This window comes from Aythya marila (genome assembly GCF_965140915.1).
Source record: "Aythya marila genome assembly, chromosome: 15".
In the NCBI taxonomy this organism is placed as follows: Eukaryota; Metazoa; Chordata; class Aves; order Anseriformes; family Anatidae; genus Aythya; species Aythya marila.
Genome location: NC_139056.1, coordinates 14,221,533 through 14,240,810, shown reverse-complemented (window position 1 = coordinate 14,240,810; position 19,278 = coordinate 14,221,533). Strand labels below are relative to the sequence as shown.

Sequence of the window (19,278 nt, the reverse complement as noted above, 5' to 3'; positions counted from 1 at the left end):
CCATCTCTTTAGATGATTTTTTTCTCTTTTCTATTATTTGGGCCGTATCTTTGAGAACAGTTTTTACTACATTTCTTGGAAATTAAACTGCACACATTCAAAAATGACTTCAGAAACAAAATCACTACTTCCTGTGAGATGTAAGTGTCTACCACTGTCTGCAGAGATGAACAAATCCAAGCCCATGCCCTCTGTCCATCCTCCAAGGCTGGCAGCGTCACTTTGATCCAGAAGACATTTAACTCCATTAGTGCTGTGTCCCGGCTGATAAACCCAACGTCCCCCATATCATCGTACACAGCAGACCACGAGACTGCAAGCTGAGTAAGCAGTTAAAACAGCCGTTATTTTACATTTAGAAAGGAGAGGAAATTGCAAAGCCACATTTGATTGCCAGGGGAAGAAGTCTGGAGACAAAAGAAAACCAAAAGGAAAATAATCCGTGCCCTGGGTGCAACAAAAGCTGCACCTGAAAAGGATGCAGCTCTGCGAGGGACGTGGTTCACTCAGAACACGAGCAGTTGTCAGCTTTGTGAGCCTGCCTGCCACCCTTCCTCTTCAATCACTCAGAGCTAAGAAATGAGCAGTGTATGAAGAAACACTCCGGTTCCAGAGGAAGTGGTAAAATTTAGTCATAGGGTTGTGTTTTTTTTTAAGACACTTCTGCATTTTCAACAGAAGTGACAAGTCTTAGGCCTTATAAAGCAATGCTCTGAGCCAGGTAATCCCCTCCCAAGCACGGCCTGAAGCGAGCCTCAAGGCAGCAGTACAGTTAATCTTAACTGGACTGTGTGAATAAAATAAGTTATGTGCAGCTGCCTCAGCGAGCTACCAAACTGAACTGAGCTTCAAAAGACTGTCATCTGGAGACAAAGGATCTGTGCAGAAGCCAGTGTGTGCTGTTACCTCTGTTAAATGTGCTTCGTTTCTCCACCGGTCATTATAAACACAGAGCTTTATGGGCTGAGCACTCGGCTCTAACACGACGTGCAGGTCTGTGCAGCTTCACGGGCTTACAAAGTGATTTGCTTTTTAATTTGTCCTCCCTAAAGATCCGACTCAGCAGATTTTCGCCTCACTTTCCACACGCAGCCTTCCACACCGTATCCTTGGCACCACGCTGTGAGCAGTCTTTGTACAACTCCCAGAGGTACCTACACACAGTTCTGGTCACTTGCCTTTGTAAAACCACGACCCACTAAGCAGACAATGAAAAAGACATTCAGGTTAATTTGCTATTATTATGACCAGAGAAAATGCCAGGCAGACAGAACTAAGAGTCAGTAGGACAAAACTGCTCATCCTCAAAGATCATCACCTCAAGGGAACGATTCCCCTGAAAGAAGCCTCGCTGAACCTTCACATCCAGATCTTCAGTACTTTAGATCTTCATCTGTTAACCTGAAACTTTCAGTTAAGATGAACTCTTCCTGTTTTAAGGCGATAAAACACCAGTTCAGGGGGTTTCTACACTCTTTATCTGAGTTTATTCCTGTAATATCCTTTTTGAAATAACTTAATGAGCACCGAAACACAAAGGATCTGTTTTTCTTTTTTTTTATTATTATTATTATTTCTAGCAGACAATTTACATAAAATTCCCCTTTTAAGTTAGTGATTCATAACGTCCTGCAATAAACTACTTAAGGAGCAGCTTTGGTAAAGAATGGAATGAAACAACCAACTGAAAAAAATAAAAAAGAACAATCACAGCTGATTTTGAAACCAACACAATTCACCAAATTTAGATTCAAAAGAAAATCTGCCAAGCTGTATTTTCTCAGTGTTTCCAAATATTCCACCTTTCTCCTCCCTTTTCGGGTTTGTGCAGATGTGGGAGCTGCATTCTGTCAAGCAGTTTGTCCTGCTAGATCACGGAAATCCATCTTTACATGATTCGTAGACCTTGAATAGAAGACTCTAAGGTCTTGAAAGAGAGAAAATTTTAAATCACAGCCTGCTACAGTATCCGGTGTCAAATAACTCACTGTGAAGGGTGATGTTAAGAAAAACAGAGCAAAACAAACACAATACTTGAGATTACTCTTATTCAAGAGCCAGAAACCACTACAATTATTAATTTCAAACTCACACACGTAGACCAATGGTTCCACCCCCTCCCCCTGAAACTGCATTCAGACAGTTCATGTATTTCCTCAATATCTTATTTGGCCCCTGTGCCCACCACAGCTTTTTGGCATTATGTATTATAAACAATTATTTTCCTAAAAGCCAGTGCACAGCCTGGGGAGGCCAGCAGAGACCTCTGTTGGCCAGTCCTTGGCAAAGCAAGCAGGTGCATTAAATCCTTTTGAGGTTTTGAATACAGTGCTTAGAGTATTTGCTAATTCTTTGAGGTAACTTAACTACTTTGATGAGTTAATTAAGAGATGACAGGGCCCTGTTCTGCATAAAGACAGTAGGCAGAGTCCAAAAGGACAGGAGCAAGAAGGGACAGTGGGCCTTGTCATACCAATGATCATTCCAGCCCGACTGCGGCTAAGGTATGGGTTGGAAAAGGAAATAATTAGTGGGATTCCTACAGGGACACTAAGAGATCCCATTAAAAAATTAAGTCTGGATCAGCACCATCTGCTAAGCAAAGCATATCTGCATTTACACTGAATCTTGAATCTGTCTTCCTTATGCAATTCACTAATGGTCTTGATATTCCAGGCTGGATTTCCTGCTGCTAATAAAACTCACATTAGGGTTGAGCCCTGGAGGCTGATCCTAGAGATCAAAAAAAAGTCACCAGTGCAACCAGTTCACATAAACATGGCAGTAAAAGCATACCTTGAAATCCCAGATGGTCATTGCTCCATCAATGCCGGTGGTGCAGAATTTACGACAATCTCGTTTGTCTATCTCATAAATAGACACTTGGCTGAAAACAGAGAGCGAGAGCTGTAAGGCAGACACCCATTCCAGAGAGCCAAAAAGCTGGGAAATTTGGGCTGAATTCAACTCCTACTCTTCCAAAGGGAAACATGAGTATAAGAGAGCTTATGCTAGATCTTTGGTACAATGCTTCAGAAAAATAAGCAGAGAAAAAGGATGCTGAAAGCTTTTTTATCGCTTGGTGGCTCTAGTCTAAACATTTTCTTTGGAAAAAGACAAATTGCTTCAGAAACGTTAGCATCCTCTGGGCTCGTGTTCTTTTTTAAATGCAAGGATATTTTACTCGATTAACCTGAATCAGCCCTTTTGATAAATAATGCATACAGAAATAACATCTGAAGTAAGTTGGTATGTGAATTCCTGTTTCAGGTGAATACTCCTGACTGGATTTTGCAGTACTACCACCCTCTTGTGAATTATTTACATATTTGATAAGATAAACTGTGTTCAAGTTACAGAACACATTAAACACGAGCAAACAGAAGTAGCATGCATGCAATGTTAATGATTAACTTTACAAGCTTCCACGATTCCCAGAAATAGGCAGCTGTCAGTGAAAGGCTAAAATGGGAATGGGATACCAGCTACACCCCTGTGGTATGGCAAATTCAAGCTCTCATAGGTTTTTTGGTATGTCCTGTGAAACCAAAGCGATGAGGAGAGCATTCCTTCCCCTCATCCTGACGGCCAAGACACTCACGTTATACTGTTTTGGTGCAGTGTCTCCAGGGTAGTGTTACGATCTTCTGTAGTGGCTCTTTTATCCATATTTCGGAAGCGTTCCATGGCGGAAATATTGCGCTGGATGCTCTGTTTTGGAATGTCTAGTTTCGAAATGAAGGTCAGCGAGCCACGGTCATCACAGTTAAAAAGCATCGGGCAGCAATCATGGCCCTGCAACCACACACCAGGAAAGCGTGAGAAGAAACACAACCACCAGAGCTTCTTTATTCTGCTGCTGTTAATTGCAGAAATGCAAAGACTGTCACTACGGGAGATCTTGCTTGTTACTAACTTTACAACGCATGGTGTTTCTCACTCTCCCAAATTCTAAAACGCTCTACAAGGAGGAAATAATAGACACTTACAGCTGCCACCACACTGTTCTCAGAGACAAATGACACGCTCAGGAGTGGGAGGAACTCTGTTTTCAGCTGCGAAACCCTGAACACAAGAACATTTGTTAGAGGACTTCAGTGAAACCTCACATCTTTGGCTCCAACAAAAAAAAAATTAAAGAGACTGTTCCCACACAAGGATTATTGAAACAGAAGTCAGTGTAGCTCAGTTGTCCTGAGGTGACACCAGAAGGCTGCAATTTCTCATAAAAAGTTTTGACCTAATAAAGTGTCCTGGAAGTTCTATAAATAAAAAAAATGAACTTTTCCAAGTGAAAACATCTAATATTGTACCTAAACTGTGGCCAGAATTTAAAAAAGAATACCTTCCCCCCCCAAGTTTCAAATTGACAAAGCTATTAGTTTGATTTGCAACAGAAAAGCACTTGAAGTTTTAGTGTTTGACATCATCTTTTGAGGAGGAAAAAGCCTGTATGTCAAATTAGGTCATTTTTTGTGGTTTTTATAATAAATGAAAAAGGAATTCTAGAACTTTATACTTAATTACATCCTTAGCCAGGTACTTACACAGCTATAGCCATCAGAACCACAATTCAAAATTAAGCACAGCAATGCCTGAATGATCCACCAGGTACCTCTGCTACCAAAATCTAAGTGGAAGCTCTTCCTTAGTTAGAAAGCCACAGAGACTGAGAAGTTATCAACATCAAGATGAGGAACAGAAGGAGAAATTGTTAATAAAATGCTTTGCTGGATTGGAAGGTGTAAGTAGAAACCCTGCAGCAGTGTCTGAAGGACAGTGGTCAGAATTAACATTTCATGAAATGAACAAATTATTTCCCAGACCCTGACTGGACACAGGGTCTTAGTTATGGAGCGAGCATGTTTCTGCAGGTCACTCGGATCCATTTACAAGGAAATAATTTGTTTCCAATATCACCAGTAGAACTTTTTTTTTTTTGTCAAATGCTTTTCTCAACCCCCCTTTTTTTTCAAAATCAAATGACTGTGCCCTCACTGAAGAATTCCTAAAAGAAACTAGAATTATATAATCTAAAACTCTACAAATTCTACCTTATTTACGTAGGCCTCAAAGAGACTCCTGGAACGTACGGTAAAACTGTCAAAACTGGAAATAGCAGTCACAGCTTCCCTCTTGTAGCTGCGAGCACAGCATTCCACATACTGCTTCTTTCTAGTGTCAAACATTTAATAGCCATCAGAAAGAGCATACTTACATCATATTTTTTGAGGCATCAGCAACTGACACAGTACTATCATGACTGACCCAGGCTAGGCGGTTGCCGCTGGCAGAGAAACTGACACTATGCACCCATCCGCCACTTCCAGCGCCCCCAAATTCGGACATCAGCTGCCCAAAAGGCATTTTGGAGCCCCATGGTGTACTGGCTGGTTTTTCATCCACCTCCTTAATGTAAGCAGAAAACACCCTGCAAATAAAAAAAAATCTGCATGAACACAGACATTAAAAAAACCTCCTGGGAGCTGCATATACATTTCACATTGGGAGCAATTAGACGCATTCTATTTCTACCAAAATAAAATACTGTATTATCTTTCAGCAGCTGGGAGGATTCAGTAGACAAGGAGAGAAAACAACAGTACAAAGGGTGTAACGTGTATAGGTTTCTCATAAATGCTCTATCTTTTTTTTTACCTCTCCTTGTTTCCAGAAGATGGCACAAAACCACACAATATCCTTACGTTTTCCACTCTGCTAAGATTTTCCCTTTCATCCTTTTGCACTGCTAATAAGCCTCAGAGTCAATTCTTCAGTTAGAGGAAAACCAAGAGGTACAATCACAGAATCATTTAGGTTGGAAAAGACCTCCAAGATCACCCAGTCCAACAATGTATAGCTAGACACTAATACAAACACCTAGAAAATTACCCACTTTTTAAGAATATTCACTTCTTAGCAGGATTCCAGTGAAAAAAATTAAAAAAAAAAGATGTTCAAACGCCAAAGGGGCTCTGAACTACCTTAATCTGGCTCATTACTGAAAGAATGCCTTGAAAACCTGAAATACCACCATGTTTTTATAGGTTTTTTCCCAGCACTACGATTTTCAAGATATGTTTAAATAGAAAGCCTCCCCCTTTCATCAAATTCCTTCTGCATGATTCAGACATGCCACAATATGGTGTTCTCCACTGTTACCATGGAAGTTACTAGGACGTCACAAACATAGGATTAGAGTCCATCGAACAGGAGGAACAAGTGAGCTATGCCATACTACTGCCAGAGAAATATTTCAGTAAAAAAGGAAAAAAAAAATAAAAATCAGTCAAACATTCACAGTTGCAGTCAAACACTAAAAGGAATTATTTTATAGTGAGTTTAACGAAACGTTGCTTCCTCTACCACCACTCTAGTTGTGTTTTGTTTTATTTTTTTATTTAAATCTTTTACATGTGTGGGGTATGCACTTCAGAAGGTGCCTGTATTCAGTTTATTCAAATACAGCTGATCATTTGGTACATGAAGGGTTTAACTGCAGCTATATTAGGTACAGATTTTCAGAGAATTAAGTACAAAATTATGCTCAGCTATATCAGTTTAAATATAATCTAATGGTAATCCTTCAACAAACTTACTTTTATAGAGCTGTCTGAAAGGATGGTTCTCTTAATGTATGGAAATAGGACAAGATGTTTAAAGCAGCAGCCTTTGACACCAGGCAGAAAAAGCATTCCTAAGTAGTGAGAGACCTTGAAGATAACTATTGGTTTAAAAAAAGTCTCTTCGCTTCCTCAGCTTGAAGGCCCCAGCCTTCAAAGAATATTGGGAAATGATTTTCATTCCTGCAGCAACGTTGTTCAAGCAAGAATATAAAATTCACACCTATATGGTGCTGTTAGCTACGTGTATTACTAAAGACAAATGTAAGAGGAGCTCATCTAGGCCAGCCACCAAAAAAAACTGCTGAATACCTATCAACTTGGAGTCTCTTCTGCCCTCCATTCTTTTTCCAAAATGTCTCCCACTTAGCTGCTTATTAGCTGGCAGTGGCTCTGGCAGATCCATTGCATAATTTTATTCAGAACCACCTATCAGAACAGATGCATACTTCAGGCCCAGATATCTTTATCATCTTTAATATGTAACTAAACATTCCCTAGAACTGGAATTCTGGAGATTTTTATTCATCATTTAGCAGAGACAATATTCTTTCATGGGTTTGGGGAAGCAACAGAAACACAAGCTCAGTACCAATCTCAACTTTCCCTTTCTTCCTTTAGTATTTCTGTATGGAGATTTCTATACTAAAAGCAGCAATATTATTAAATGGTTCATCCTATGGTATAATCTAAATGAGAGCAGAAGGTTTCCCAAATGTTTTAAACCAAGATCTGTTTTAGTGTTTTTTGTTGTTGTTTGTGTTTTAAATATACACCATTTTCAGACAAAAGATGTAGGACAGAATGAGTTCCCTGATGGGAAACAATAGACAAAAGTCTTCTAGAAAACACACCTAGAAAATTGACAACCATGTCTTGACTTTCTTCAAAAAAAATTAAATCATAATGAACAGAAAATAATTCAATTCCAGTTTCTCAAAGTAGGGAAGAGGAAATAATCAGGGATCCAATGTACGTAATAAGCACTGAACAAGGCTTGGAGACAGAACAGCAGAAGTCCAAAGTCAAAGACATATCAGCTGACCTAATGTCAGAATCCCAAGATGCTTTATGAACACACATGAAAAAAATTCCTCATGTGAATAGCAGCTGCTTCTGGAAGATGAATGACTACTTTTTACATCACATTTTTTTAGTGAAAGGAAGTGAACATTCACAGTTGTTTTAATTAAAACTGGAGATAAGGCAGGAAAGGGAGACAACTCTCCTCTTCTTGCCCAGCTGCCATTTAACCTCTCTCCTTACATAAAAAGGTAACAAAGGATTGACTGTAGATGCACGTGCTTCATTCTGAAATAAGGAATGCAATAGTTGGTCCCACCTCCCCCTCCCACTCCTTCTTAGTCATTTTTAGTACACACTTTGAAGCTTTAAAATTGCCCTATTACATAAAGAATTTAAGAAAAGTGGCTTTCATTATTATTCAAGGTACAAGTGGTTAAGTAAAATATGAATTAAAAAGTCAACCACTCTGCGTACAGTTCCCCATGCAGGCTTTGGTGCAGCATCCCCAGTCACAGAGCACAAAGCAACTCGCAGAACCTATATCCCTCATGGTGTAACTTCACAATCAGCTTGAAAAACTACCCCATCCGCCTCACGTGCCCATCTGCTTATACCAGCCTTCTTCCTACTGTCCTGCAAAAATGGTGTTTTGTTGCACCGAGTTTCAGGTGGATGGATTTCTTGACCTTACTCAAGATATGGCTGCAAGAATGTTAGCACAGGAGAAGTGGAGTGAACAAGCGACTCAGGAAAGAGAAAGGTCAGGTACCTCCTCTGCAAGCTGCAGCATTAGGATATGGCTTTTAATACTCTAAATAATTAGTAGTGGTGTTTTTCTACAAGACAGGACCTGTAAGTCTAATTTCAGACTAACAACTCAGCACTCACTGCACATATAATAGTAGTATTTCTGTGCACTGCTAGTAAAGAAACCCACCAGTTCACCAAATTCAGGTGTACCCCCAAGAGATAAATGTTAGTAGCCAAATTGTGCATGCAGTAGCAGCCAGGTCAAAATCTCTTAGGCTGAACATTTTATTCTGATAATGACATCAGTATGTGCTGAGCTGTCTTCTATTTTGATAGCAAATGTGTGATCAACATGCTCGTGTTACTAACCAGCCCGTAACCCAAACTCATTTACTGGGGCTTTATTCTCTCTCACCTGCACTTGAAGTCACAGGATCCAGCAGCCAGCAAAACGTTGTTGGGGTGCCAGTCCAGGCTGAGGACAGTGGAACGGATGGGCTTTTTAATGTGCTTGCTCACCCACCTAATTTAAAAGAAAGGAGAAGATTTATATATGAAAATATTTTACCTGATTCCCCCAAACCCAAGAACTGTGCCTCAAAAAGATCACCTCTTGCCAATGACTAAACACATCAGTTTAGCACGAAATCTCACGTTATGCCCAAATCCTTCATATTTCCTTCTACAGTCCATGAACTCTATGTGGTTATCTAAATTAAAATTGTGAATACCACCACCAAATGTTAGATATACACATCTTCCTCTGAATCCTTTTCTCCTTCTAACTAATTTTTATAACACATCAGAGTGAAGTCCTTAACATAGTTTTGCACAGCTTCGACTGTGATACTGAGCTAAGGAGCATTATTTTATTAGATCACTGAGTACACTTCCTCTCCAGCTCCTTCCAAGAAGTTTTACAGTCACCTCTCTTGCTTGCCAACTTTTCTACTGTTTAATAGAACAATAGTTATAAAGCCCAACACATAAATGGGTGAACTGCCAATGATTTATCTCAATTATTTCAAGTATAATAAAAAATGGTTTTGTTTGAACCATTTACAAAGTAGTAAGGGAATCTGTTATTCACTGGATGGCCTTTGGGATAATGGTGATTTTTCTTTGAATTTACTTCCATCAAGCAGAAGCAGTTTTAAGGATCACATTAAATTATTTGTCTTCAGCACAGGAGGGGTTTGATTCTTCTGCAGGCAAGTGAGGCAGAAAAAGCATTAATAACTGAATATACTGGAAAGCAGAGAAGTCCACAACAAGCTAAAGAGAATTTTGCCAATGGTCTCATTGTTTAACATCTCCATATGGGAGAATGCACACAGAACTCTGGGAACAGAGACCTGTGTTTTTATACATTTACCCAAAATAATAGATACTTAACATACTGATTTCACCTACAGGTGATGCGGTAAACGTAGCTCCAATATGTACAGCTATAGCTGTAGATCCATTAAAGACCAGAAGCACTACATTAGGTTTGAAAGAGGAAAAGAATGTCAATGGTAGAAATTTGTGCTAATCCTGTCTGAAATCTATGAACGGTAACAATAGATGACAGAACGGGTAGGTGACAAGCTTGAACATCTTCTAATAGACCACCCTGGAGATAACTGACAGACTTGAATTCTTTAATGACAATAAATGATCCAAAATAATCAATATGGAAGACTTTACTCATTCTGGAAAGGGTGTGGAGCAAGAGAAAGCACTTTTTTTTTTTTCAATCACACAGCTGTGCTAAAGAAATTTCTACTCTGCAGAAATTCTAGCACTTTTAGAGCAGCAACATATGTTTATGGCAGTCAATGAGAACACACCCATGCCAGCATGCAAAACCTGAAAACAGGCCAAGTCAAAGGCCTGCAGGTGCTACGCTACAGAAAAGAAGTAAAAATCCTTTTCCCTAGGATGTAGAAGTCTGTGAAAGAACTGATGAGGTCTATCCTCCCACCCTCTGTTTCCTGAAAATTTTAGGAATTATTAAAAGAGTAACCTAGTTACTACCACTAATCACCAGGCTTTAGTTTTCCCAAGCTGACCTTAAAGGTATAAATGGAAATAAAGCAGCTCACCAGTCGTTTTCAGATTCAAAGTAGCACACAGATATAAGTCGAGCTCCACTTCCTACAGCAAATTTATTCTCCAAGGGAGACCATTTCACAAAGGTGGCTGCACGATTAATTCTCAGGATCACAAGTGTTGGCTTCCACACGCCGTCTTTCTGACTCCAGACGTAGGCGTTACGGTCGGCTCCGCAAGTTACGATGCGATCACTTTTGGGAGCCCAGTCAATACCTGCAATTCAGACCTCACGTTAAAAATCCTTCCCATTTCTACTGTTTGCTTTATAGTAATTCAAAACAGAGAAAATCTTGTAGCCTTCTCCCTCAGAGACAGTTAATAATGTTACGTTACCATTCCCCTTGTTCACTTATTCTCCAGGTACCATTTCAAAGCATTGTGGATATCACGTTCTCCATTTAGCTTTCATCAAAATCACAGCTCCCGAGTTTCTGGATTCCTCAGAGAATTTGCCCGCTAAGGAAGCCAGCTCTGACAGCTGGCCAACAGGTGGAGCTCTGCAGACTGGCTAAAATCTGTCCACTGGCACTCTTCAAATCACTGACTTCTTCTGCAAGAGGCTGTTGCAAACAGCTGAAACCCAGCAATTCTACAGCTCTGCACAAAGCTCTAGCAGAGCTGTCTGCGCAATGCCAGACCGCAGTCTGGATCTAAAAGTTTAGATAATGAGGTGTTTTTTGCCCAGTTAGCAGTTATTGATCTTTATGTACTGATACAATCCTTACATTTAGTCCCTGCTATTTAAGCTGTGCTGTAAGAAAGAAAAGTTTACCAAGCAAAAGAAACACATTCAAAGAATAAAACCAGATGAAACCTTTGATAAACCTGCCATCGCTTCCTTCCCTTTCCTCTGCACCAAAGGACATTCTTAACTGGAAACTCTCAGGGCAGCATTATTTTTCATCTTTCTTTAGCATCCGTATTTGAGACGCATGGTGCAAGCCTTAACTCTCCTGCCACAAAATTAGATTTCGACTGTTTTCTGTGCTCAGTATTAAAAATCCAATTCTGAGACAGCCTGAAAACACAGTTCTACAAGTCAGTCTAGCACTGCTTATGAAGGAGAGACCATTGTGCCTCTTTTTATCCTACCACCTCCCCTGCACCAGCACCAGCGTTCTGATCTGTTGGCAAGTTCAGATTTTTAACTTAGCAGGAAACTAACCCTGCAAAAAGAGTGAATAATGTTCTTACTAGAAGTGAACAGAGGCAGCTCACCACCAATCCCTGAATCAAGACACAAGAAGGCCAGATCAGGGACCTCGCCCCTTATGATCAGAAGTCAGAGTGGCAGCAGCCTCCTGTCAGAGGCAACAGGCAGTTTCATCAATCTCTCTCCTATGTCTAACCACAATTTATGTCCACTCTTTAAGACAACACAGCACGTAGTATTCCAAAGGTACATGCCATGCTGGAAAGCAGTGTGAGCTCTTTTCCCAAGCCATGGTTATTTAGCTTCTCTCTAACACCAACAAGTAAAAGAAAAATGCAGAAAAACATCTTTGGGGAACAGCATGTCATTTGTAAATTCAGCCAAGTGGCTCTTCACAAAAGAGCACGTACAGTTGTGCTCTGACAGCAAAAACCAGACAAATTGAATAAAGGTCCTGCAAAAATGCTGTGGGGCAGACAGTTCTGCCCATTAACGAGTTGAGAACAGAATAAAGGATATTGCTGTTTTGGGCAGGTGCTTGTATTAATTACAGTCACTTCCTTAGAGAATAAAGCCCTCATAAAAGGATCTCTCACACACACAGAAGTAATATAAAAGACTACCACAGAACAATGACCTTTTAAAACTAACACCTTGTGACTCGTTGTGGCAGCCCTTCTTACATTTTCATTGGGGGCTCTACAGATACCATGGGTCTGCAGTGAAACGTGCTCACTGAGTGTTTGCCTCAAGTCCAAGACTGAGCACTTTGAGTGGAATTATACCTCAGAATGATACATTCCTTGAAAGACCAAATTTCTGGCTACCAATGACTAAGTGTCAAAATATGAATTATAATCAATACAATCTCCTCCCAAACATGGGCAAAAGAGGCTTTTTTTGTTATCTTGCTTTTCACTTTGCAAAGTCAAGCCAGTTCTTAGAAGTTTTCTTTCCTCATGCACCTGACTGGAAAGGTGCTCCTCTTTTTGCTCACTGAGGATGCGAATTTTTCTGCATGAGCACAAAGAAAGGGAAAGACTGTTTCTCTTGGCAGCTGCAGTAATTAAAACACTTATCAACCCATTGCCAGAGTGCTGTAGCAAAGAGGAAGGAAAAATGTACTGATATGAACTTGGTGCAATGAATCCCTACAAAAGGATATTTATTGCTGTCGGAAACCAGAAACCAACACTTGTATAATTCATGAAGTTTTAAGCCAGCACTCGAAAGGGAGCAGCATGTACCACCAGGAGAGTTTATGACATGACCAAATTACTTCAGGGGACTGAAAGCTTGATCTTATTACGTTATTGGGGATGAAAAATAAGCAATAATTAAGAAAGAAAGTCTCAGTTACTCTAGTCTGGAAACAGAGAAGAGCTTTTCTTCCTAAAGTTCACAGTACGCAGTCCAGGAAAATGCTGCAAAGCTCTCCATAAAGTGGGAAAGCCAACCTATAAAAAGATCTACTTACTCGACGCTTGCAGATTTCCTGTTCAGATGCTCAGCTGGGGAAAGCAGGGGGCGGACGCATTTAAAGTCTGGCACAGCGCGTTGTTCTCTTACCTGTAATGTGTCCATTGTGCTCCTTTAGCTCGTGAGCTTTTACCCACTGGTTCCCACTCTTCTTGTAGATGTGGACTTCATGATTATTAGGGCTAATGGCGATCTCTTGAAGAAGGAAAGAAACAATTTAGTAGTACAGAAGGTTTTTTAATACCATTAGACATGGAAAGAGATATCCTTATACTATACACATCATACTTTTCCAGTCTAAAACCTGTCTTCTCAATTTTCAGGACAATTACATAGGTCTTGTAACCAAATGGCTAGCATCCCTGGATAATATCAAATAATCACAGTTTTAACAAGATCAGGAGTATACTGAACAGAAATACAGAGCATTTTCATCCAAATTTTAGTAGAAAAATATGCTATTAAGGTTAAAGAAAGTAAGGGCCAGGTCAAACTCTCATGAGCTGCAGACCAATAGGCACTAGCAAGTCTCTAAAAGCTCAGATTTAGAAGATTGTAGCATGCTTTTTTTGATTATAAATGGAGCGCTTAACATGCAGCACTGTATATCTGACCACGCCTTCCTTAAACATGATCCAGAACATTACAAGATCAACACACTGACGAAGAGGTAACAACAGGTGAAAGACTAAATTAAACCAGCATAGTACTTACGAGTACGGTCTCTGTTCCACGCATGGCAGGTGATTGGCTCCAATAAAAACTGATGCAGAGACATTCCGAGTTAAAGATGTTCCTATGTTGCAAAAAGTGAAAAAGCTGAAAGGTGTAAAAGTGAAAACAAAACTCTTCAAAATTTAATAGTTATCAGAACAAAAATCACTCTTCATCACAAGGTTGCTCCAGCCCAGCATAATAATTCAATGACACTTGCTCAGTAAATATGCTAAGACCTCTAAAGAGCTCCTTTTGCCACACTTTGATACCTTCAATAGGCCAATAAATTTTAACTGTTCTGCTCACTATAATTAATTTGCAACTGCTCTAAGATGCCCTTGCTTCTTGGTATATCCTTAGAGGTGAGAGAAGAGGTTCTTATGAACAAAACTAAAACTGTGGAACTACAATATTATAAATAAATAGATCTAGTGCCTTATCTCAGTGAATTGAATCAAAATCCTGATACGTATCAAGGCTCCCAGCACTACAGTGATATCTATTTTTGATAGGAAAATAGGAAAGTTAAACTGATGTGTCCAGAACACTGATGTGTAACTATAATCTGCTGATATGTTATTTGATTTTACATGTATCCTAGGGAAAAATGACTAAGATCAGTAATAAATTAATTAGTAATTTCTTCAAATTAATCCTAGCACTTCACTGTTTTATAGTTAGGATTTTGCCCCCAAGAGATTCAAGCAGTGGAAGAACAAGCTGAGTTCTTCTCATCTGTAAATATATATATATATATATATATATTTTTTTTTTTAATCTAAATATCTATTTTTTTCTTTAACCTATGGCTGTAAAAGACAGTGCTGAACATCTGCAATCAGAGGTGCACTGCCAAGCGACTACAAAGCTGTTTAAAATACCGTATCGTGTTCTATGTCCTGCGTTAATCAAGGGCAGCATGCACGGATGGGAGATAACTCTGTAACGACTCAAGGTCACCTGTAATAATTAAAACGCGCATAGCTCAACGCATACAACACAACTCGGATTTATCAATTCCTCCTTCCCTATATTCCACTCATTTTCAGGGCAATTTCTCCTTGGCTGATGGTACAAAGTCTTCTTCCCCCTACATATGCATCTAAAAAGAAAAATCTCTGTGATGTCACTCCAAGACATCCACACCCATTACAGCCTGAAATTACAACATAGCCAAGTATGGCCATGTTAGCAGAGGGTGGAGACTTCAGGACAAGGTAGGAATTTGGAAGCAAACAGGAAATGAGTGGCAGTCCAACAGAAACTCAGGAGTGAATGAGAGATGAGTAAGCCCGTAAGGAGCCGAGCAGTTACTATCACTCCGCTAGTTTAATAAAGAAGCTGAAAGTGCTGAGTCTTGGGGTCAGATGATACAATACCTCACCAATGCACGCAACTGGAAAGGTTTTTTTTCTTTTTTAAAGAAATCGAGCACTGTTATTCTAAAGAAATCTGACTTACAGTTACACACTAAATGTATTCTAAATATAGCTTTTAGCTATGTGAGCTTGAAGTCCAGTTCATGATTTTAACTGGCATGGTTTTCATTTTTCTTCTAATCGTCACGTTCTACAGATCAAACACAACTAGTAACTACACGCAGTCCTAAGCAAAATTATTATTATTTTTTAATTAGTGTGAGAACACTGACATAATCCGAGTTACCTCTGACCTTGGGCAGCCATGATTTGGGATTCCGTGTGTTAATATAAGCAAAACACGACTGCAAATTGCGTTTTCCACGATCTCGCTTTAGCACATGCCAGCATTCGGTAGCAGCACATTTCCATATACAGGAAAAGTTGAAGAGCTGGGCGACCAACAAGGAACGCTCAGCCTTTTCTACTCTTTCTGAAATAAAATGTAAAAATATCCCATCTCCCCTCCCCAAGGAATGCAGCTATTTCAAAACACTTTCTAATACAACCCTGGTATTTATTTCACAGGCTGGCCCTATGAACACCACTGTCCCACCCCAATAACTTCTAGCTCAGAAATTTGTAGTCCCTAACCCACAGGCTGTTCCCAAAGCTTCCATCTAGCCAAGGGACATGACCCCTTCTTGTCTCAAGCACCAGAACCTGTGGCAAGCTGTTTTCTGGTTTGGTAACAGGTTCATAGAAAAAAAGCAGTGATGGTAATCGAAAAAAGCACAATTTTTTCATTCACCTGGTCTGACAGTTACAACAGGATTTTCTTCGGGAAGATAAATCTTTACAAAACCTTACAAATTGCGTTTCACTAGAAACATGAACTCACATTTCGCTAGAAAGCACAATTGGCTCTATAATTCTTGACATTTCATCTGTGGTAACCCCCCAGTATTTCCCTATCAGCCAACCTCAGCATCTCATTTAGGAAAGACACTGTTATGACAACTTTGTTAGCCAGGTATTTAATGCAGCCATCCCCGATCTTTTTTTCCCTTTTCCAAATGCAAAGCTAACTACCCTTGAATGTCAATTGCTTTTTTAAAAGGGGAGAGAGCAGAAGTCTTGCACCTTCACACAGCACAAGCGTTTTGAGCATGCAGGCCGAGAAGCTGGAGGTCGGGAAGCACAGGACTCAGCTGCTGTCAGCTCTCAGCGGGGTGCAAAATCTGTGGCACGAGGCCATCCCTGGACAAGCGGCGAGCAAGGATGCTGATTCAGAATTAGAGACAGCGTACGTGTGTGTGACAGAGAGCGAGGGCAAGAGAGGAAGAGAGGGAAGGGGCTCTTTTTAGACCTCACCTCTTTTCAGAGCACTGACACCGCTTTCAAACAGGGGGAAGAGAAGCACCCCTCAATAAAGGGCTGCCTCCTGCTGCTGTCACTCCCTCCCGAATCACCCAGCGCAGCCTTCCCACGGGGGTGACCCCTCGCGGGCCAGCCCCACAGCAACCTGAGTGTTACAAAGCTGCTTTGGGATGGGGTGGGGGCTGGCTGGCTGCGGCCCTGCCCTGCTCCCCCAGGAACCGGGGGTGAAATGGGTCGGGGGGGCTGAGCTGAGGCAGGAGGAGAAGGGCAGGGATGGAAACCAAGGCAGGAGGGTCTGGGGGGGCAAGGAAGCTGAAGCAGGAAGGTCATGGGGGGGGGGGGAAGGACGGTGGCAGCAGGGTCGTGGGGGGAATGAGGCCGAGGCCAGAGGGCCGGGGACTTGATGCTGAGGCAGGACCCGCCCGGCCGAGCCCCCCCCGGGCCCTGATCCCCCCCCCACAGCCCCCAGCCCCTCAGGAGGCCTCCCCCCAGCCCTCCCCTCCCCTCTCCTCTCTTTCCCTCAGCGGCAGGGCCGGGCCCTGCCTCCCCCCAAGGCCCTGAGGCGCCTCCCCGCCGCCATCCATCCCCCCCCCCCCTCCTCAGCACCTGGGGGGGGGGGCCGACAACCGCTCCCCAGACACCGGGACTCACCTGAGGCGACGGAACCGGAGCGGGACTCGCGGACTCTGGGCAGTCAACGCGACTCCGCTCCGGGAACCGAAAAAAAAAACGAAGAAACCGGGACGGGGGCGGCGGAGGCCGGGAAGGGGGGGGGGGCGCTGGGGGGGGCGGCCCGGTCCTGACAAGGGAGCCAGGAAACGCGCTCTGCGCATGCGCGCCCCCCCGCCCTCCGGCCGCGCGTGCGCCGCCGCCGCCGCCGCTGCGGGGGCGGGGGCAAGGCGGGGAGCGGCGCGGTGCTGCAGTGCGCATGCGCAGGGTGGAGTGGCGGGGGGGAGTGGGGGGGGTTGGGGGGGTGCGCGCGCGCGCCGTGGCCGCGCCTCATGCATAGACACAAAGGGAGGAGGCGCATGCGCAGTGAGGAGTGAGAGCCCTAGTGTTAATTATCATAGAATAATAGAATTATTAAAATTGGAAAAGACCTTCAAGACCATCTGGTCCAACACCCCACCACCAGTGTCACCCACTATGTCCCCAAGCACCAACCTCTCCTCAAACACCCCCAGGGATGGTAACGCCACCACCTCCCTGGGCAACCCGTCCCAACACCTGGCTGCTCCTTCTGAGGAGAAATATCTCCTAATTTCCAACCCGAACCTCCCCTGGCACAACCTGAGGCCATTTTATTGTTGATACTTTTCAGGACACTTCGCTATCCAGAATGCCAGCATCCCAGCTATGCGGCCAGCATTAAAGTAGCACACGTTCGTGATCTCAACAAGCATTATTCTAATGGTCACTGCAACGGGACAAGGCAGCAAGGTGGAGATTTATGGGTGAAAATGCACTTCGGATGGTCCAATTCGTCTGACATTATTGTTGGCTGATGCTTGCACTCAGCCTGTGTCAGGGGAGTTCTGACACCTGGTTAAGCCAGCTACTTAATTAAACAAATAACCCCTCGCCTCCAGGTTTATAGGATTGGACTGGTTAGAAATGAAAATAAGTTTCTTATAAAATACTGAAGTGGGTCTGGCAATGCTTTTTTCTGATCTCTGAGGAAAATAAAGAGGTGAATAAAAAATAAGGAGGTGAATGCCACCCAGTGTGGCCTTGTAGTGAATGAACTGAGCCAATCTCATGTCCTCTTCTGGCACCATGACTGGGCTTGCAGACAGGGGTGAGGCAGTGCACGTCATATATCTTGATTTTTTTTTAATTTTTTTTTTTAGTAGGACTTATGACACTGGCCTGCAGGATGTTCTAATAATAAACTGGAGAACCAGTTTAGGTGATACCGCTCTAAGGGAGTTGCAAAACTGGTTGAGGGAAAATGTACCTGATGCCAGTGCTTGTACGGGGAGCTACCCTGGCTCCATTACTCATCCGCAACGAAACAGGCAGTGTAATTGCTGTATTTGAAGGTGGGATCGAGTTTGAGGCTGTATCAAACAACTAGAATGCAAGATGGGAAGTCTACAAAATAAAAAAAAGGATGCAGTTATTGACAGGTGTGCTGCTGTGTACTCCAACGTCACTTCACGGTTATGAGATGAGGAGAACTGGGCAGCTGGCTGTGCTGCAAGGAAGGATGGAGGGGCTGCTGTGGGTTGTGAGCTGAATAGACATCCATTTCCTTCTGCTGGAGAAGGTTTGAACACTGTGCAGGTCCCTATAGGTATGAAATCTACCAGCAAGATGCGTGCAGGAAGCCATCCTGCACTGCTGACCTGTGTTGGAAGCGTATGTCCAGAACTGGGCTCCACAGGAGATGAAATTGGGATCACTTGGAGGAAAAAATGGCAATAATGATATAGTTTTCGAGCACATGACTTTTATAGAGCCTGTTCAGAGAACAGAAAGCTGCGGAACAACGTGGTAAGTCTTCAAATAGATAAAAGGCTGTTGCCATGAGGAAAGGAACGATTTGTTCTCTTGTGTCCACTGGGGGTAGGGTGAGAAGCCATAAGCTAAAATAACAGCCAGGCAGATCTGGGTTACAGCAAAAAAATGTTTCGGTGATTCCTTTGAACTAGTCATGCACTGTGTTGGACTGCCTTGGCAAGACGTGGGCTCT

At 42.3% G+C, this 19,278-nt stretch overlaps 1 protein-coding gene across 2 annotated transcripts; it reads right to left on the bottom strand.

Annotated features, from left to right (window-relative positions):
- Positions 1–1,541: 1,541 nt before the first annotated feature.
- On the bottom strand, positions 1,542–17,376 carry ARPC1A (actin related protein 2/3 complex subunit 1A). 2 transcript variants are annotated; one of them, XM_082772009.1, is made up of 10 exons: positions 17,235–17,376; positions 13,843–13,924; positions 13,219–13,323; positions 10,487–10,709; positions 8,815–8,922; positions 5,219–5,431; positions 3,990–4,065; positions 3,602–3,795; positions 2,797–2,887; positions 1,542–1,927 (listed from the first exon to the last, which is right to left on the bottom strand). In XM_082772009.1, the coding sequence occupies exons 2-10, from the start codon at positions 13,904–13,906 to the stop codon at positions 1,889–1,891; spliced, it is 1,113 nt and encodes a 370-aa protein (XP_082628135.1). In that variant the 5' UTR covers positions 13,907–13,924; positions 17,235–17,376; the 3' UTR covers positions 1,542–1,888. The 2 variants fall into 2 exon arrangements, with proteins under 2 accessions (XP_082628135.1, XP_082628136.1); XM_082772010.1 differs by having other exon boundaries at positions 13,843–13,947; positions 17,235–17,367.
- Positions 17,377–19,278: the final 1,902 nt, after the last annotated feature.

Excerpts from the sequence above, each read along its gene's own strand:
- ARPC1A (XM_082772009.1), bottom strand. The coding sequence starts at position 13,906 with ATGTCTCTGCATCAGTTTTTATTGGAGCCAATCACCTGCCATGCGTGG. Across the intron at positions 4,066-5,218 it reads GATGCCTCAAAAAATATGAT|GGTTTCGCAGCTGAAAACAG; the intron begins GTAAGTATGCTC and ends TCTTGTGTTCAG. Across the intron at positions 2,888-3,601 it reads CTGCACCAAAACAGTATAAC|CCAAGTGTCTATTTATGAGA; the intron begins GTGAGTGTCTTG and ends CTCTGTTTTCAG.